Source organism: Martes martes, assembly GCF_963455335.1.
Source record: "Martes martes genome assembly, chromosome: 1".
Classification (NCBI taxonomy): domain Eukaryota; kingdom Metazoa; phylum Chordata; class Mammalia; order Carnivora; family Mustelidae; genus Martes; species Martes martes.
The window spans coordinates 189136942-189159001 of record NC_137888.1 but is presented as its reverse complement, the minus strand read 5'-3'; the positions used below and the strand labels follow the sequence as shown (position 1 = coordinate 189159001).

Here is a 22060-nt window from a genome sequence, read left to right as displayed (position 1 = left end):
CAGGAAATGACAGATGCTGGTGAGGATGCAGAGAGAGGGGAACCCTCCTACACTGCTGGTGGGAATGCAAGCTGGCGCAACCACTTTGGAAAACTGTGTGGAGGTTCCTCAAAAAACTGAAAATAGAGCTACCCTATGACCCAGCAATTGCACTACTGGGTATATATCCTAAAGATACAAACGTGGTGCTCCGAAGGTGCACGTGCACCTGAATGTTTAGAGCAGCAATGTCCACAATAGCCAAACTGTGGAAAGAGCCTAGATGTCCATCAGCAGATGAATGGATAAAGAAGATGTGGTATATATACACAATGGAATACTATGCAGCCATCAAAAGACATGAAATCTTGCCATTTGCGATGACGTGGATGGAACTAGAGGGTATCATGCTTAGCGAAATAAGTCAATCAGAGAAAGACAACTACCATATGATCTCTTTGATATGAGGAAGTGGAGATGCAATGCGGGGGGGGGGGGTTGGGGGGAGGTAGGAAAAGAAAAAATGAAAATATGGGATTGGGAAGGAGACAAACCATAAAAGACTCAATCTCAAAAAACAGACTGAGGTTTGCTGGAGGGAGGGGGGACGGGAGAGGGTGGTGGGGAAATGGACATTGGGGAGGGTATGTGCCATGATGAATGCTGTGAAATGTGTAAACCTGGCGATTCACAGACCTGTACCCCTGGGGATAAAAATACATTATATGTTTATTAAAATAAAAAAATAATTTAAAAAAGAGCTACACAAGTTATTTAAGTTAATGAAAGAGAATTCATGGCTTTACATGGGACATCGAGAGGGAGTGAGTGGGAAAGTAGAGCTAGCAGACCAGGAGCCTGGCTCTAACCATCCTCTGCTTTCTGACATGGGACTTTAGGTCAATATGATCAACCACTTTGTATCTCAGTTTCACTATCCATGAAGTGGGGCAGACATCTCTCTCATGAGTTATCAAAAAGATTTACGGAGGAAGCAGGTGTAAAGCTCTTCACACTGTGCTTGACATATGAAATTGTCGATAAGGATGTGCTTTGCTGTTCTGGTTGTTCTCAGTGGCTCTAAGTGATTCAGTATAAGATGCACTGGATTGACTTCTCAAATCTTCCGGGGTCACCAATAATTCTGTAACTTTCCCAAGGAGGCTCAGCTTCCCTGTTCCTGTTTCCTTATCTATAAAATTAAGAAGGCTTGTTTGGGTCAGTGGTCGATAAGCTCTCTTCTGATAAGTCTAAATCTGGAGAAAAGGGGCAAGGCAAGTGTTCTGATAGCCTCTCTCCCTTCACTACTCTCAGGATTATACACTTTGTTTTGGCATAAGGTTGTCTTTGACCAAAGACAGTATCCGTGAAAAACAGAACAGAAAATGTTTAAAAGTGACTGGTTTGGGTGGTGTCTAATGCCACAAACCTCTAAAATATGAGGTGAGAGGATGAGAACCCCTAGAGAATGCAGATAATCAAAACAACAGCTAATAAGGCTATAACTGAGAGCTGGTTCGTCATTAATCTAGCATCTTTTGCATATAAAGTTGTACTAAATACCTCACTTTCAGTTAGTCTTACATTCCATCCCTGTCATTGTAATAGGAATATTTTAGTAGCTGCAAGCAAAAGAGCTCTAACATGTATTTGCTTGGTAACTTCAATGCTCTTACAAAAGGCAAATGTTGGGGAAGACTGTCTCAGAATGTGTGATCTAGTAGAAAAATCTTTGAACCAAATACATGAATTGAAAGCATTAGCATGGGCACTTTGGAGCAGTCTCAACTTTGGCAAAGTATTTAGTTTCTCAGAATCTGAGTATCTTCATCAATGAGGTGGAAGAGATTATACAAGTTCACAAATTTGCCCTGAGAGTCACTAACCCACTCATTATTGAATTCACTCTATATTTAGGGAGAACGGAATATATGCCAGAGGCAGCGTAGGATGAAAACATCACAGTGAGCAGGGATGCCTACGATAACGAAAGGCCGCCAAAACCATGGTATGTCTGCACCTATCAGCAGTCTTTAGAGGGATACATGGAAACACGTCTCCCAAACTCAGGGTCATAACAATCCAGGCACCTAATAAATGCTAACTGCCTTCCTCCTTAACCTTCCTTTCTTCATAGCATAATTAAATTATAATGAGTATAAGTGGAACAGAGCCATGCCATTCACATGTGACCCCCCTGTCCTCCTCACACTTACTCTGTCAATCTCATTCTCCCCAGCCTGGTTCCTGGATCTCTTTTGCTTCTGGGTCGGTGAAAGTGGCTCAAAGGACCAAGGCAGGGTAAAGAACTAGGGAGCTACATCTGTATTATGAAGATTCAGGACTGTGGGAGAAGAAACAAAGGGGAAGAAAGCAGGCTGGGCAAGAATGTGGGAGATAGATTGGGGAGTTGGCATCTGAATGACTCTGGAGCAGCTCCAGGACACCAAGGTTTGAGGGATTAGAGAAATACTATGGAGGGAAAGGAACTAGATCCCATTGCTCTGAGCTATTCAAAGACTGAATTTCCTTTTAATTAACCTTAAGCATCTGAGTGGTACTCCTTGAAGGCCACTCTGGGTAGGGAAGGAAGCACTGCAGGGCCTCAAGCTGTATTCGAAACTCCCAGTATCAAACCCATGGTTCTCCTAAAATCTGGAAGGGGGCATTTAAAAAGGAGACAAACTGGCGTTGACAAATATATACACAAAATATATCACTGAGTGATTTCTCTGAATAGAGAAACTTCTGGTGCATTTAACATCAGGTCACCAAACAAGAATTTCCAGTGCAGAGAATACTTTTACACATCCCACCTCTAAACCATGAGCCATCCTATCAGCAGCCTATGCTCCCACACTTGCCATGACCCTCAGGAGAAGACTGCAGATACCACTGCTTCTGGAACCTCATCCACAGGGGGCACTCCTAATGCGTCAGGGGGCATCTCTGGCTGAATGATGTGCTCTGAGGAGGAGAGGAAAATCAGCTCAGAAGTACTTTGATCCTCCTCCTATTCTGTCTCTTATGCTTTCCTTTTGGGCCAATGACTTCTTTCAGACACTAATAATTTACACTTCAGGCAAACATCAAAGTATAGTAATGCCCTGAATAGTAATTACTGCCCTGGTGATGGAATCAAGCCTCTCAAAGAAACTCTAAGTTAATTAGCTACAGACCTATTTATCTTTAGGCCAATGAAGAAGGCAAAGAACACTGGATTAGAACTTGCCTTCCATTCATGGCTTTATTAATTCTGGCATTCCAATCAGTATGAGACCCCACTCTGTCAACCTTCAGCATCGGAGCTGACAGCTGTCAATGGGACAGGACACCACTGAGACCCAGGCAGCATACCCATGGAAGAAACTTGGACTTTCATTGTTTTCTGTCATTTTTTTTCCCAATTATTGAGCAGTTTTGTTTATCAGTACACAAATGGTCTCTTAACCTTTCCACAACACATAATGTTTTGGGACAAAGGCTGAGAGAAGAAAGATTTATTTATTCTTAACCAAAATTCTACTCAAAATCATTTTTCCATACCTATCCCATTTTAATCTTTCCTAATTCTTATTTCCCTTCTGGATAAATATTTTATGTAGCTTTCATAAAAATCCACATTTTAGAGAAGCATTGGATATAAGTATCATTTGTTCTTGTTTCTATGTTTCTGCGATGATGGCTGATTTCCACATACCCCTCTTAGAGGAGGACCCACTTTTGCCAGCCTACCTAGGATGTTACTAAAGGTGTGTATCAACATGCCTCTTGCAGATGGATAGGACATATTTCTTCCAGTTTTCCTTGAGCCCTTTGTGTTGGACCTATCTCCCAGGAGAAGACATTTGAAATTTAGCAGAACCAGACCCCTGACCTCGGGTGCTGACACTGACATCACATGCTACAAATAAACATACACTGACCTAACTTCTCAAATGCAGAATGCAATCTCGAGTATCTTGTTTTTTTTTTTTTTTTTCCTTTTCCAATTTTGAATAATCCTACCCTTAATAGACCCTGTGGGGTGTCTGGACTGTATTAGTTTACCAGGGCTGCCAGAACAAAACACTTCAAACTGGGCGCCTTAAACAAAGAACTCTATTATGTCACAGTTTGGGAGACTGGAAGCCCACCATCAATGCGTTGGCAAGATTAGGTCCCTTCAGGTAAGGGTTGTGAGGGAAGGATCTGCCCTTGGCTTTAAGATGTCTGTTTTCACTCTGTATCTCTCCACATCATCTTCCTTGTGTATGTGCCTGTGTCTGTGTTCAAGTTCTCGTTTTAACTAGAACACCAGGCATATTAGATTATGGCCAACCCTAATGAACTTATTTTAGCTGGATTCCCTCTGCAAAGACCCTATCTCCAAATGCAGCCACTTTCTGAGACACTCGGAGTTAGGATCCCAATACACCTTGTTTTGGAGGTCACACAATTCAATTCATTGCCAGGAATTAAAAAAAAAAAAAAAAGTTCTGACTTAAAAAAGTCACTTATCAAAGAGGAAAGATGCTATCGTAACACATTTCTCTGTTGGTTGCTTCATGTAATCATCTACTCTGTGCCAGGCACTATGTTATGTTGGAGGGAAACAGAGAGGAACAAAATGCAAACTCCATGCTATTGAACCTAACTTCTCTTGCTGGCAGTCCCCCTATCTGGCAGAAATGTAGATGAACTGGAACACCCATCTTCAAATTGTGGAAAGCACTTCACTTCTATTTCCTTCTCCCTTGCCCTAGTTAAAAAGCATGAGCAACACTGTGACACTGTGTAGAGAAGTGTCCAGTAGGCATAGAAGTGACCGTCTGCCCTCACCAATTTCCTTGGGACATTAAGCCCATGATAATTATTTTAATAGAATTGTATGTAAATGAATAATGATGGCCAACCACCCATCTTTTTTGCTTAGTTGATAATAGGAAAATAATAGCACTATCCATTTTTTTCTAAGACTTATGTTTCTGGCACTGTGCCAGGCACTTACCCTGCACAATTTTTAATTATTATTTTATATATTTACTTGAGAGAGAGAGAGAGCACAGAGGGAGAGGGAGAAGCAGATCCCTGCTGAGCAGGGAGCCTGAGGCAGGGCTTGATCTCTGGACCCTGGGATCATGACTTGAGCCAAAGGCAGATGCTTCACAGGCTGAGCCACCCAGGCGCCCCTTACTGTGCACAATTTAAAGCCATTTTCACAATATAAGATTGCTGTTCTCAGCTCCATTTTACAGATGAGACAATTGAGGCTTGGAGAGATTAAGTATCTTGCTAAAGGCACCAGCTACACACAGTGAAGGTAAAATCAAAACTCCAGTTGTCTGAACAAAACTCCCACACTTTTTAAAAAATATTCTTTTATTTTTTTATTTTTTATTTTTTTTAAGATTTTATTTATTTGACAGATATGACAAGTAGGCAGAGAGAGAGGAGGAAGCAGGCTCCCTCTGGAGCAGAGAGCCCGATGCAGGACTCGATCCCAGGACCCCGAGATCATGACCCGAGCTGAAGGTAGAGGCTTAACCCACTGAGCCACCCAGGCATCCCAACACACTTTTTTTTTTTTTTTAAAGACAGAGTTATTTATTTATTTATTTGACAAGTGTGTGTGAGAGAGAGAGAGAGAGAGAGAGCAAGAGGGAGAGAGCACAGCAGGGGGAAAAGCAGGCAGAAAGGAGGAGCAGGCTTTCTGCTCAGCAGGGAGCCCAATGTGGGGCTTGATCCCAGGACCCAGGGGTCATAACCTGAGCCCATGACACTCAACCGATTGAGTCACCCAGGTACCCCACAACTCCCACACTCTTAGGCCCTATGCAGTACTGCCTCTTTTAACCTCAGAACTTGTCAATTGCCCAATATTATGTGTGTGCTGTGTATACATATGTGTATCCTTTAGCAATACACTCTGCACTCATTAGAAAGAAACGGGTGGCTTTTTCTCATGTCTACATCTGTGACATAACATATTCAACTAAAGAAAGCCTGAGCCAACTGATTAGTATTTGATGTGTTGAAAAGCCTAATGGTTCTTTATGTGAAACATCTGACAACGTGCAGCCCACTTAATTACTTGGTTGATTTTATAGCTCCGAAATAGTAAAACAGAATAATCCAAACGACTGGCCAATGTGGTGAGTGATATTTTAACATCCATTCAACCCTCAAACTGTGAAGCAAAAGTACTTATCCAAAATCCAATACTTTCAATTTTTCTTTTTACTGTTATAAGTCAAAACCAGCTAAATTGATTTTTTTCCTTTGGCTTCCGTAAAAAAAAATTCATTCCCGAACAGACTGCATGTGCTGCTTTGTAGCCCGGAGGAAATTTTACCACCAAGTATAACCCTAAAATCATGAAAATATGGGTTTACTTGAGAAGCTGGAAGGTTTTGACAGATCTTTGATTATAACAGAGCAAATATATCTAGATAGATGAGCTGCCTTTTATGAAAGAGACTTAAAAGTTTTAACTCTGTTAACCTTTACCCACTAGCATCACAGGAAGTTTCAGGACAATGTCTTCAAACTTCTAAGTAGAAGACGGCACTGGCGAAGCATGCAGGAGCCCCTGGGATACCATTCAGTGACTTTCAATATGTGTGTCCAGGGTTTGCTCCCCTACAACATTGCGAAACAAATGTTATCCCCCTTGCTTTTTTGGCTGCCAGCACACCTTGGCTAGGTGTCTCCATAGTGTAACTGTTGATGATGATGAGGAGGAGGAGGAGGAGAGGGAGGGAGGGAGAGGAAGATGAGAAGAACAACAAGAATATCTTCCTGTAGGCTCCCAAAAAGGAATGTCCTACATAAAAACCAATGCTTCATATGATGCAGGCAAATGGTCACACATAAATAAATGATGAAAATGAGACTACATCCAGATCCTATATCTCATTCTCTACCACAAGCTCTCTTCTAAATGATAAGTCTGTAAAAACAAGCAATAGTGCCTATCCTAGGTCATCTTCCCTTCTGTTCCTATTGTTGAAACTAAGGCCATGTGGACACCTAGTGAAAATGCTGGGAGGAGTCCCCACACCATGTCATAGGGACACCGTGCGCTCACAAGGCAAGAGCCATCGATGAATGATCTCCCTTGATACTCATCATTTAGGAATCTCAAAATACCTAAACACTGATAAACTAATATTATACTGATTCAAAGTTTTATCTATCTTCTTTTGCTTGTTCACAATGACCATTGCAGATGAAAGAAAGAAAGAAAGAGAGGGAAAGAGATAGAAGGAAAGGAAAGGAAAGGAAAGGAAAGAAAAGGAAAGAAGAAAACAAAAGAAAAGAAAAGAAAGAAGGAAGGAAGGAAAGAAAGAGCGAGAGAGAAATAAAGAAAGAAAATTATTTAACGAGTATGGATTTTAGTTTTGCAAAGTTCAAGAGATCTATTGTACAATGTGAGTACACTTAACATTACTGAATTACTTAAAAATGGTTACGATGATAAACTTTATGTTTAGTCACAATTAAATTTTTTTAGAGAAAAAGTGAAAAAGTGAAAAAACTCTCTCCCCTCTTCCATCTGCTTTCCTTCTAAGACTTGCATCTTAGGGATAAAAATAAGTGGACACAGCTGAGAAATATTTATGGGGCAGAATTGAAAGGATGGGTTATGTTTCTGAATGGGGGGATGAAGAAGACAGAATACATAGGTGATTTCCAAGTTGCTGGAAAAATTGCAATGAAGAATGGCCAAGAAGGAGCACTTTCAGAGGAGAGTAGGGTTGGAAAGGCATGAGAAGTTCATCTAAGTAGGAATCACCAGCAAGCAGTTGGCTCTGATGATCTGGAGCTCAGGAAGAAGGGTTAGTGTGGAGATGCAGTGTATTTCTACTGGGAACTCGAATTTTTGGTTACAGTCAAACCCTAGGCCCTTCAGAAATTTTCTTCTTCTATAATTAGTAGTGATAAGCTTGTATTTCTAGATGTATGGATTCATCTTGTGTTTTTCATTGAATATTTCATATGTGAGTAAGGACAGACAGGCACTGGATCATTTGTGTAAATTAAGAATAAGAATCTAACACACCAGAAACATTTAACAAAATTGTTTTTCATATGCTTCCTTTACTAGTCCATGCCTCCCCTCCTCCCCGCAGCTATTGCCATCTCACACATAGCCAGTTTGATCAGTCTGCAGAATCAAATCAATTTAGGCAAACACGGGGTATTCGATGAACAGGGGGATTTCCAACAGAACACCCATCAATTCGGCCCCCACGGTCAGGCCAACTGCGTCTGTCGATGCAATAACCAGCCCCTGGCAGCACCTGTGCAGACCAGCGTGCCATCAGTGTTTACAAGTTGGAGCTGAAGAATTCTCTCTGCAAGCTGACCGCAAAGGTTTGTGCAGCACCTGTCCAAAGTATATATGACTGCCTCCGGGCAAGCCCATTAGTTCTCCACTTCCACGGACACTAGAACATGTTCACAAATTTAGCGGGGTGTGGGGGGGACGGCTATGTGGGAATAAAAAAGACAAACAGAACCCACTTCTGGCTCAGAAAGGACACTTGAATGAGAAGCATCCCGATATGAGGACACAGAACAGGGGAAGAGGGAATGAGGAAGGCAAGACATCACCAAAACAAGCCAGCGATGCCTACGGGTAGTAGGATATTTGAGCTCTAAGAAAGAGGCTCAGCGGCATGTTTTCTATCAGAGATGTCCTTGAGAAATATGCCAAGAACCAAGACTGGGCTCACAGATGTAAGTTTCCACTCCAAGGCATATTGCCATGCAGGGCCCTAAGTGCTTTAAATGGAACTTTGTGACTTGTTTATCTGACACAGTAACAGCTTTCTCAGCTCCAATCATCCCTTTTATGTGTTACAAGATAACAAAAGGTTATGTGATTTTAGGAAATTGAGCATATAAACAGGGATATTTGCAACATATCCAGTGAATATTAAGTGCCCACTTTTATCTCCTAGAGCTTGATGTGCAAAGGTAACTGACTTAAACACCCCAAAGAGCCTGCATTCACACAGCGATATTTTGCTAAGAATTTGTTGCGTTCTAAAATGCAGTCGCATTATAGTAATGTTCCATAAAGCACAACCGAGGGTGAATAGCAGGGATGCCCTCTGATTTGCGAAGGCTAATTCTGTCCTCGATTCATTGCAGAGGAAAAACAGTATTACCGATAGAACAAAACAGAATCCGTATCATGACGCTGATGGCTCTCTCCAAGGCTGGTGGGGGCACGGAAGGCTACATGGGCCACTGTGTGTTTTCGAGCTCCTACCAGCTGAGGTCGGTTTCCCACTGATCCCCAGTGCCCACTCTTAACTACGTGCATTTACACTGGCTGCATTAATTCCTAAAAGAGAACACAAAATCTCTCGTGTTCACTTTCAGAACTCCAGCGGTCAATTCAAAGTCATGCTTTCAGAGAGTGAACCACGGAAAATAATGAGCAGACCAGACAACAGTTCACAAAGGAATCTCTTTACAATCTGTAAAACCAGACATGGGACGAATGGCTAGTGAGTCACCCTGGCTCTTGGGGTGCATTTGCTCTATGTCCTCAGTGTAACTATGACACCAGGAGCACAGCAGCCAATCATAATGATCATGACAATAATGAACATTTATCCAGCAATCCCTTCCACACACCCACTTAATTCTCCCAGCAATCCTACCAGGTACAATTTACCACTCTCACTTCATGGGCCAGAAAGAAGCATGCAATGAGGTCCAGAACTAGCCATTTGTAGACTGAGGTTAAGGCCAATCCAACCTGACTCCAGAGTTCCTGTTCTTACTGCTGCACTGACATTAAAAATACATATCTATTTTAAGGTTCAGGAGCATGGGGCCACTAGGGCTGCCATAACAAAATAACATACAGAATGGCTTACATAATGGAAATTTATATTCTCATGGTTCTGGGGACTCTATGTCCAACATCAAGCAGAAAGTTTGGTTTCTCCTGAGGCCCCTATCTTTGGCTTACAGATGGTCCTGCTCTATATGGACACCTCCCTGGGTCTCAGTGTGTGTGTCCTAATACCTTCTTTTTACAGGAATTGGATTGGGACTCACTCTAAGGGCCTCATTTTAATTTAATTACCTAGATGCCAATGCCTGTCTCCAAATATAGTCATAATCTGACATACGGAGGGTTAGGGATTCTATATGAATTTTGGGGGAAGAAACTGAACCCTTATATCATACATATTATAGTAAAGTAATGTTCCCTACCACACTAGCCTTAGAGCCCTCTGGCTTCAGAGGGTTTAATTATATAAGGCCCTATTTTGGATTTTCCATTATCAAAAGGTTGTCAGAATGTGATGTTTAAAAACTATGTTTATCACAGGAGTAAAGAGCATGCGGGCGAATGCTCTGATTTTTTTCATAATCATGTCTTCTGGTGCCATCAGCTAAGTTTGTGAGTTGCTGGCATGACTGAGTTTACGGTTTTAGAAGGAACGTCCACGGCAGTATTTGAAAATGTGATCGTGAAACCATAATTCTGCATCAAGATTCCAATGTTGTCACTACTTTGAGCTGATTTGTGTTGGTCTTTTAAAAATACCTTTAAATATTTCCTATTTTAAGAGCAGGTTTACAGCAAAGGTGGTAATATCCCCCACACACCCCCCCGCTTGTGTAGGCTCCCCATTATCAACGCCACTCACCGGAGTGGGACACTTATTACAAAGGAGGAACCTACATGGTCACATCATAGTCACCCCAAGTCCATAGTTTACCTAGGGTTCACTGTTGGATTTGTACATTCTGTGGACTCGAACAAATGTATAATGATGTATATCCATCATTACAGTGTTAATACAGAGTAGTCTCACTGTCCTAAAAATCCTGTGCGTTCTGCCTGTTCATCTCCTCCACTACTCCTGGCAGCCCAAGGGTCTTTTCTATTGTTACCACAGTTTTGTCTTTTCCAGAATGTCATATGGTTGGACTCATACAGTAGGTAGCCTGTTCATACCGGCCCCTTTCACTGAGTCAAATGCATTTAAGATTCCTCCATGACTTTTCATGGCTTCATAGCTCATTTCTTTTTAGCTCTGAGTGACATTCCACTGTCTGGATGTACTGCTTATTGCTTTTTGTTTTCACCCTAGAACTGAGCTGAGTAAGCTCCTGGACCCAGAGCACTCCAACAGTCTAGATCTCTCCTAGATGGCACTTGAGGTTTTCCCTTTAGATACCCACTTCCTGATCTCCTGCTGTCTCACCCTGTAGCTAGAGGTCAATACTTCCCAAATATTTCCATGAATCTCATTATATATATATTTTTTTTTTTTCTGAAAAAATACAATGTATTGATTTTGGGGGGTATATGTTTAGTTTATTTAAATGGTATTTTACTATAAATCTTGTTCTTATTCTTTTCTTTCTTCCACTATTATATTATGGGAAACACCTATATAGCTAAGTTGTAATTCTTCATCATGTAGCTACTGAGCATTTGAAATGCAGGTAATACAAACGAGGGACTGAATTCTTATTTTATACAAATGAGGGATTCAATTCTTATTTTTAATTGAATTTTAATTAAATTTAAATTTAAAATTGATATCTTATTCAACTATTAGAACACTTTTAAGTATTTTTAGAACATCTTGAGTATGAAAACCTATTTTTTCAGCTGTACATTTTATAAAATCTAAACACAGAAATAAGGGTCAAATATTTCCAATGAAAATTTAGCATCTGTTTGATATATGCTGTGTCAGGTATGCACCAAATTTTGAACACTAGGGATATAAAAGGAATGTAAAATATCTCAATAATTTGTATATAAATATGTCAAAGGGATACTACTTTGGATCTACTGCCTTGAATAAAATAGAATATTAAAATTAATTTCACTTATTTCTTTGTACTTTTTTAATGTAGCTACCAACAAACTTGAAATAACAGATACAACTCACATCTGCGGGACAGTGCTTCTCTAAGTTTTAATTTCTCTGACTACTACATAGTATCTTGTCTTAAGCATATACCAAATTTTTCCCTTTCTATTTTCCTAACGATAGGCAGATAGGTTGTTTCTAGTCCTTTGCCATACCAAACAACCTCAAAATTCCTGTTTTCACACATCTTGCCTGATAAACAATTACCTGACTTTCTAATTATTTAAACCAACCTCCTGGGGAAAATGGCTCTCATTTTAACAGTTATGTCTCTGAATACTATTAAGACTGAACATCTCCCTCAAAAAAAATTAGTCATTCAAGTTTCCCCTTCTCTAAAATGTCCATTTTTATATCCTTTACCCATTGAAACTTCTGTTCGTTAAGAAGCAGAAATAAAAAGAGTTTATCTAAAGTATAAATATTTGATCACCTACTATCAGTATTTTCAATATTTTCTCTTGGTTTGCCCTCTGTTAATTTTTTTATGGTTTTCTTCATTAAACACAAATCTTTAATTATGATTTAGTTAAATTCCTCAAGTTTCATTTTTATTTATTTTAGGAAATTCTACTCCCTGCATGAAATGATAAAGAAATTTCATAAATTTTCTCCTCGTGGTTTCCTAGTTTCACCTTTCGTATTTGTATCTTTTGTCCACCATGGATTTCTATTGTACTTAGAGAAGATGATTCTCAGCCATTCTGGCTGGAGTCAGGTACCTCCCTTCAAGAACTGAGGAAAGCTCTAGACTCTTTCACTAGAAGGGAACACATTAACACTGTACACACAATCCAGAGAGTTCTCAGACCTCCTACCCCAAGCCCTTCCTGTGGTCCGTGAAATCCGGGTTAAGGATCCCTAAGTCTTATGGACTCTACCACCTATTCTAATATTTCACTGTGCTTTCTATAGCCTTGGTCATCCTCTGTATTCTGGATTATCTCATGTTCTCAACTAACTTACAGGCTCCTTAAGGACACAGACCTTGATTCAAATGTCTCCAAAATTTTTCAAAGTACAGCAAGGAGTGCTCAATAAATAAACTCCTTAGCAACTGATAGCTCAGAAATTAGATTCATAAGATTGTACTTATTGACCCAAGGGTTACTCTAAAGAGTTTACACAGTTGATTCACCCATTCAGCTGGCATTCATAGAACTTGTCCACTGTTCCAGGCCCTGGGCTAGATGCCAGACAATGAATAAGGAAAAAGATACACTTTGTGCTCTCAGAGGGTTGCTAGTCCTTGGGAAAGACAGAGGAGAAGCAATTATAACAGGTGGCATAAATGCTCTACCAGAGGAAGGAGAGGGAGCTGTGGGACCACATAGTAGGGAGCACTGAATGGGGTTTCTGAGAGTAAGGAAGGGTTGGGTTCTCAGGAGGAGCTGCATCTAGACAGAGACCCAGAAGATGAGGAGAATGGAGGCAGCTTATCTAAGAGTAGTAGGAGGGAAAAGAGGGTCTCCTGGAAACCATCCTGTGATTAATATAGTGGACCAGGTAGAACATTCCTGCTGCTCCTTCTGGGACTCCTAAAAGTAGCAGGTGAGACACTTAGCAAGGCACCCAAGAAGACTGATGCTCATATACACAGGTCAGATGGTACCAGTGCCCATTACAGGATTGCCAGATAAAATATAGGAGATCCAGTTAACCTTAACTCTCATAAACAACAAAGTTTTTTTGTTTCTTTTTTCTTTTTTTTTTTTTTAGTATAAGTATGCGCATGCAGTAGTCAGGCCATACTTGCACAACCAAAGCACATACTCTTTATCACAGAGTCAAATTTAAGTGGGCGTCCTGTGATTTTGTTTGCTAAATCTGCCTGCCCCCCACACTTAAATTTACACTTAAAATACAATCCTCATGTGACCTGCCTCCTCTCCCCATTTCCCCTCTCAACTTAGTCCACACTCTGCTTGCCCACCAATGCTTCAGGTGCAAGGAGAACTTCCAGAAGCATGAGAACATGCCAAGCACCTTCCCACCTCAGCATCTCGGTTGTGGTGTCTCTTGGAATGTTCTTCCCCTTCACTCTGAGCATGGCTGGTTCCTCTTCTGCCCTCACCTGTCAGATCTCTCAACTGGCCCTAAGGAGATGATGTCTCATGGGCCTTAGCCACAAAACCTAACGTAGGCTATCCCAATCATTTCCTTTCCTTTAGGTATATATATGGGCCCATCATCATCATCATCATCATCATTATCTTACTTGTTCAACTGTGTCCCTCACCATAAAGTCAGGGACTTCTGCCTTCTGCACCTTTGTATCCCAAGCACTTAACAATCTGCCTTTCACATACAAGGTACCCAACAAATCCTTATCAAAGAAGAAACTACTCAGGTTGTCATTCTCCTCAATGTTTCTGAGTCATGTGTTTTGCCTGTATATGTTACCATTCATCAGCATGCATGCTGGTCAAGGCCAAACACAGCACCTGCACAACGGAAGCTCCACGCGTGTTCAAAGAAAGATGAAGACTACACGGTTGGCAGGATGGTCAAGACTCTACCAATGTTAAAGCCTTAGGGAAAAAGGTCTCCCAAGGCATGTAAAAAGTTGGAGAAACCAGGTCTCTGATTGGATGTCACTTCCCACTTTTTCTTTTCCTTTCCTACCTGTCACACCTAAGTGATCGTTCAGTTACCTTGGCTGTGCCCATTCAGCCTTTATTATTTCTTACTACTTTATCTCCACCACTTTCTTCCTTCAAACAGTCTTTTCCCAATACAACTTTCTATGAAGCTCATGGGCAAAAACCACCCAAATATTAAATATAGAAGAAGTGCTTTCTTTACAAAAATACACATACATGCATACCCACCAAAGTAAATACTCCCTTTCAACACAATTGTTAACATAAATATATGCACAGCCCTAATTCAATTAGGCATCTTATACATATGAATCAGGAATGATGCACACTGTATTTTTCAAAGGGATAATTCTGAGAAAAAAGATACCACCCACATACATTTATTAAGAGAAAAACAAATGTAATGATTTTGTTCAGTCAGAAAAACGTTATAAATATGAGCTATTATTACACGTAGCAAAATCAGTTTAACTTGATAATAACTCCACATATGAGTTATTTAGCTTTTTAATCACATAATTTACAAAAGTTTTGGATCAGATTCAAATTTCTTTTTAGGACCAAATGACAAGTTTGCAAACAATTACTGGGAAGAAATAGGAACAGATGACAGCAAATGAAAGGAGAAAGGTTATGTAGCATGAAATCATGGTAAACCACAAACTTACAGCAAATTCTAACGTAGAACCTGGAAGGCACTTTCTACATGTGTGAGATAAATGAAAGTGCCAAGGTCATATCAGAAAAAAGAACACAAGGTTTCTTTAGACAAATAAATGGCAGAACCAATGTAAATGCCTCCTCAGATCCTGTCACCAGCGGAACGATGTTGCTATGAGATACAAACCTCCCACCCAGCCAGCGCTTCTCAGTGAGCATCGTGGTTTTTCAATTAGTGGGAACTCTATCATAATGATGGGACAAGGAAGTCCACTCTGTACCTTGACAGCTGTACATTATTTTCACTAAAGATAATACTGAGAAATAGACAGCAAGGCTTCTCCCTGATCTATTTGTTCATAATATCAAACACAGCCTGTACTGAGTGGATGCTATGTGCCAGGTGCTTGCCAAGCACAGGACAAGAGTCCATAAGTGCCACCTCGTCTCTTTTGTTGTGTGATGGTGGCGGTGGTAGCTATTTGTGCCTTCAGATCTCTTTACACACTCTGTCATTACATGAAAATTTTTAAATCCCATCCTTCGCCTACCCACAATGATGACATTTCACCACCTGTCACTGGTGAGAAATGCATTTAAAAAAAAAAAAAAGTAAGGAGCCAATGAAAAGAGAATGGATGTCTTTGCTGCCTGTTCCAAATTCCCACTGAAGGTATCACATGCATGTGTGTGTGCACACGTGTGTTTCCTTGACTGGGGGGAGGGGAGGACAGCTGTCCAACACCAGGAGGAAATAAAAAATATCCTGTCGCCATACGATTCTCTACCTAAGTAAAAAGAAGTGATGACCCCGATTCCAGAGTACAGCCTTCTATGTGTGTGCCACACCCGAAACACTTTTCTCCCGTGAGGAGAGAGGTACCCTTGACTATTCAGCCTCTTTCTCTCCTCTTGACACTACGACACTCCAACACGCCATCGGGGTTTTTCAGAAGGGACCGCACTGTCAGCTCCAGCTTGCAGCCCAGAGAAGTGACATCTTGAGTGGGCCTCTCCTTGTCACTTTCCCCCATACTTTGGCACACACAAAAACGCCTGTCAAACACCATCCGACATACGTGGCTTCAAGGAGAAGGAAAAAAAAATAATATCCACTTTACTATGAAAGATTCTAACTAGAGAAGGCAAAGAGATGCCAACTGACAAATGCACAGTGATAGGCTTTCTTCTTCTTTCTAATTCTCAGATTTATTCCTGAGGTTTCTGGCCAATTTCTGTGTCATAAAGATGGTGGTGTACAGAGCTCCAAGGCTTCAGCATTTGCACCAAGAAACATTATACCACAATCTAGGAGAGGAAAGACGAGGGAAAACCAACATTTTCTGGGCAATGGCTATAAGCCAACCACTGTGCAAACATTTAGGAAAAGATCTTTGATTTTATTGAATCAAGGGGACAACACATCAAAGAAGCAGGCTTATCATTGTCTTATAGGGAAGCAAACTTCGACCCAGAGAAGTGAAATGACTTGCCAAAGGCCACAGAGCTAGCAATTAGAGGAAGTGGAACTAAGATCTGATTCCAGAGGTTACACTCACCGCCACCCCCATGCACCCCCAACACTCCCTAGGCGACTCTGAAGATGCTGAACAAGGGCTCCTGAGGACTCAGGAAGTACTCAAGTCAGCTGGCCAACATGGATATGTTGGATAATGTTCAAATACTTAATAAGAACCACCAGCTGTCAGGTGTGGAAAGAGCTGCTCCAGGCACAACCAAATCACATGCGTGTCCCCGAAAAGCAACTCGCGACCAGCCCCCTTTTGCAGGAAGCTCTGTGAGAACACATCTCTGTAAGGGCCAAGGGCTTTATGCAGGTCCCACACGCAGGACATCTGGAGGCCGTGCAGGGTGGAAGGTCAGCACACAACGCTTCTGCTTTCCTTCTTCAAGTTCAGCCGCTTTTAACCCTTCTGAGACACAGAGACGTTGCCCAGAAATGTTGCAGTTGATTGCAAAGACCAGGCTGCTTTGAGTTGTATTGCTTTTGATGCATTTGGAATGAAAATCTTTTCTGTCCGAAAGTAACCACTTATACTGAGGTTGGGAGAGGAGAGGAGGATAGGGTACTCCTGGTTTTTGTTTTGTTTTGTTTTCCTATTCCTGCCGCACCGGCCCAGTTCTATTATTTGCAAAAAGTTTTTTAACAGAAACTCTCCGCACACCTTACCCTGAGGCAGGTTTCCACGTGCCCAGCCCGTAGTTAGACTCCACGCATGCGCTTCTGATTCGAGCGCATTTACAGAGGTCGGCGTGGTTTCGCTCAGCGGTTCCTCCAGCCACTTCCCTCGCCGGCTGCTTAAATGATGCCACTGCGGTGTTGTTGGTGTCCCGCAGATTGTACACCCTGATACCAGGAACGCAGAAGCATTTCTCAAAGAGTCTTTGCTGGCTTGGCAGGCACACAGAAATTGCTTTTTATCAAAATGAAAAACACTTTCTTTCCCCCATAGGAAATATCAAAAGCAGTTTGAAAGAGGGGTAGGGACTTTTTATCTCGGAAAAGGTGTTTTCAGCATGGTAGACAGGGAGGCACGCTTTCCTTTCGCTCTCGAGATCAACCAGATCCGCGACGCCAGCCACCCCCAGGTCATGCAACAGATACAAGGAGTGCTAAGTCCTCCGGGCCACTCCTCCCACTCCAAAGATCTTGGCATTTCGGCCTCACTGTTCTCGAATCCACATCCTGGACACACAAGTATCCTATTTTTTTTCTTATCTACACTATAAAAACCAACCCGCTCCAAACACCCATTATTATGTACTTCTTCATTCTTGTCCTGGGTACGGGTTTCTGAACATGGAGGAATGGGTAACAATGTGGAATTAATTTTCCGAACACTTACTATTAGCCTATGCATTATTCTACATAAACCTCATGATAAATCTTTAACAGCATCATTACATCCATAGGGCAGATGACAAACTAGGGGAGTTAACTAAAAATGCCCAAGGACGTACTTCTGTTAAGCGGAAAGCTACAAGGATCTGGAGTATGATCCCTGCCCAATCTTTCGCTTTTGAGCCTTCCTATGTGACCAAGAGGCATTGCCATACCTTTCTTGCCATAGAAAGCCTAGTGTGAAATGCTATTTCTTGAATAAACAACATGTGGTGTATATACAATGGAATATTATTCAGCTTTAAAAAGGAATCAAATTCTGATACATACTACCACATGGGACCTTGAAAACATTATGCTAAGTCAAATAAGCCAGACACAAAAGGAAAATATTATATGGTTCCACTTACAGTGGGATACCTAGAATAAATTGACAGGCACAGAAAGTACCACAGAAGCTACCAGTAGCTAGGGGGAAAAGGAAATGGGGAATTACTGTTTAACGGGTACATAATTTCTATTAGGGATGATGAAAAAGTTCTGGAAATGGATAGTGGTGATGGTTGTACAACAGCGTGAATATACTCAATGCCACTGATGGGTACACTTAAAAATTATTAAAATGGTAAATTTTATGTTATGTATATTTTACCACCATATAAACAATATTTCCCACTTCTCCCTTTTATAGAAACCACACCTTGATGCCAAAGCTCTTAGACCTACCTCTTGTTAGTGCTAAAGTGATACAAAATATTATCAATTCCAGGCACATTCCCTCTAATCCACTGATAGTCTGCTGAAAATACTGTGCTAATAAGGATCCTGAGGATGCTTCCAGGTCCAAGTGGGATAAACAGCAGAATGGACTTGTAAGGTCCTCACATAAAGACAAACAGAAATGTCAGATGCAATACGACAAAATATTTTTAATTGGGAAATGTGGATTGGGAACCACAAACCACATGCCAAGAGCTGAGGCAGACAGAATATGCTGCAGAGAGACCACGACAGCCAAGGGCAAGTTGACTTCCGGATGGCCCACGAACCAAGGAAGCAAGGAAATCCAGGTAGCTACAAAGGAGTCTGACCATGACTTTCATGGGTGAGGGCTGTGGAGAGCTTCCTCAGCTCTTGATGCTTTCTCTGCCAGTGCAAGACTCCATGTGGCCTTGCTATAAATCTCCCTTCCCCCCATAAAAGCTTAGTATCTATTTCTTAAATCTAAAAATAGTTCAGCTTCAACAGGGCCCCAGTCAGTAGGGTGGTCATATAATGTGTCCTCCATGGGAAGCAATTTCAATTCACTGGCATTTTACTATACTCCAGGAGCTTTCTGTATTTTGATAGACAACATGCCCACATGCAAAGAGAAATATGGGTAGTCATCCAAGTTCTCATTATTGGCAGAAATAGGACAATAGGTAAGTAGCATTTTTAACCCTGGGAACTTCTACAACTTGGTTGAACCAGAAACAAAAATAACAAACACACTGGAAATTATAATAATCATTAAAAAATAAAATATTTGCAGAAATCCATCCTCCTGTTACATGAAAAAAAAATGTTTCTTGGGCAAAAAAGAAATCCTTCAACGCAATCAACTTTCAAATTATCTAAAAATCAAACTGAACTGAATTTAGATCCTAGAATCAATACTTGGAGACTAACTAAGGATCGTTAAATCCTGTGTTACTGAATTGGAAAAAACCTTTTTAATATGCATCACACAACACGGCCTTTATTTCTAAGATATTTTCCCTAAATCCTGCCTACATGTAGTTTGTGTAATGATTAATCTTTTGCCTTACCTGTTTTATATGTCAGAAATATGGAACACATGTTCACTGTTCTTGTAAACTCTTTTGTATTGGTTTCTCCTACATACTACCTACTTTGAATAAATTACATGAAAAATGCTGCACATTCGGGAAGAACATAGCTTATTAGGAGAAAAATGAGATTTTGAATTAGAAAGAATCAATACATAGATGCCTTAGTCAGTTTTAGATTTTTACATTGTAGTGTCACTTTTGGCCCCAATGTAAAGCAAAAATCAAAAATTTTTTCTTTTTCTTTTCTCATACTGGAGAACATCATTGACTTTAATCATAAAGAAGAATCTTGTTTTGACCTCCTCTATCAATTACTTCTTGGAAAAACACACTGTGGTAATCCTCTTCAGAATTTCAGAAACAGAAACTCTTCTCAATTTTCTGACTGCCAATGAGGTTGGGATGGATGTGTGAGGGGGCTGAGATTGGGACAGAGGAGAGCACCTACCTCTAATTCTGGGGAAGGCCTTTTTCACAAGGGGCAAGGTCATCGTGGGTACATACATGATGCCTGAGTGTTGGTTGTCATGTTCCACTCAGATCCACAATCCCCTTGAAACCTGTCGCTTTCAAGAGTGCCAGTAATAGGAGGGGAAAAGAGCACCGGAGTTGGACATTCTCTAACAAGAGCCCAGTGGATTCCTACCTTTCATCTAAGACACTTCAATTATTTCAGAGCAGATCTGCAATGCTGCACAATGAAAGAACCAATGCAAAATCACAGGGAGAGTCTGGAGTAAGAGCTGGAATGTGACGATCCCAGGCCTTGCCCTCCAACCTGAAGTCCACATCACACGGCCTCTTCACAAAAAGTCTTTCTGAAAGCCCAACGGTTGCCACTCTGGTTGGAGACTTAGTGCTGAAGAGTCAGTGTGTAGAGATGGATATCTGACTAAGCTAGGTTTCCTTTTTATATGCTCGCTTGCTCTCTCAAGAATGGAGGGTTTTTCACGTTCCAAAATAAAATGCAAACCAAGAGCATTTTGTATTTTTGCATTTCGATTCCCTGTTTTGTCAGTGAGTAATTATAGCAAATAAAATATTGCAGCTGAATGTAAATTGTTAGACAACCAGATCACACCAGGATATTTTTCTTCCACAAGTTTTACATCATAGCATGTTAAATATTAAAATACTGCAAGTCAAGTAAACAGAGAGGGTTCTTTTGCTTAAAGCATTAATTTTAAACAAACATTTCACTGTTATTCAGATCAGATGCTGGGAAATAAATGATGTTTTCTTTCAAATAAGGTGAATATATCACCTGGAGGAAAGTAGACTGGAGAATCACATAGAAATAGGCCATTTGTGACACTAAAGATGAATTTCCACCACCAGAAGAAGAGAATTCATGTTTTGGAGAAAAGGAAAAAGAAAGATCTGTAAAAGGGAATTTGGAAAAGAGCAAGAAATGAGAAAGATGTATTTATGCCTAGGAGAAAAAAAAAAATGAAGATATGTCTCATGCCAGAAAAGAAACCTGACTCAAAATAAGGCAGGCAGAGAAGCAATCAAACAGTTTCTGATACAGTAAATTTCAGTTTTCTTAAGTAGTTACCAAGAAGGTAGAAAGAAGGAACATTTTTGTATCTCTTAAAGATTACCAATCCATAAAATACCAATCAATAAGAACTGAGTACCTCACACGTGTTCAGCAACAAAACAGAAAATTAGACATGGTCCTCCCCTGACACTTTCCTGAGGGGTTAAGCAGAGGAAGTGCTCTGATAATGACAGTCAGAATGTGTGTGTATTCTACACTGTGGAGTTAACAACATCTGTAACTCAGTTTAAGGATACAGAAGATGACGGGGAGTTTGAGTTCCAGTCATAACACGATCATTTCACGAACATCTCCTGCTTTCTAAGCCTTGTGTTGGAAGCCTGATGTCTACAACATACAACAATTTAAAACAATCCATTAAGAATTATTCCTTCTACGTTACTGAAGAAAATAAGGTTCAAAATTAAAGTCGCTTATGTTAAACACAATGAATAAATGGTAGGGCTTGAATTTAACCAAAGTTCTCCCCTTCTCCCAAGGTCATGCTTTTTCTTCTACCAAAGGGCTGGATTTATCCTAAGAAAGCCCTTGGTTTATGAATCCAGACAGCCAAATAACAATCAGTTAAAACAGAAACAAAAACAAACAGAGAAGTGTGGGAAAGCTTCTTTGTAAGGGAGATGCTGCCAACATCATTAAAGCATCAAGATTGT

The 22060-nt window shown here is 40.7% G+C and overlaps 1 protein-coding gene across 1 annotated transcript in view; it reads right to left on the bottom strand.

Annotated features, from left to right (window-relative positions):
* The window catches only part of FHIT (fragile histidine triad diadenosine triphosphatase), a gene marked incomplete at its 5' end in the record, with an annotated part of 337307 nt that extends 315636 nt beyond the window's left edge, over positions 1–21671 (bottom strand). Inside the window, one exon of the mRNA XM_080813378.1 lies at positions 21644–21671. Coding sequence (XP_080669504.1) covers positions 21644–21671 — 28 coding nt within the window. The remainder of the gene's footprint in view (positions 1–21643) is intronic.
* Between the last annotated feature and the right edge of the window lie 389 nt (positions 21672–22060).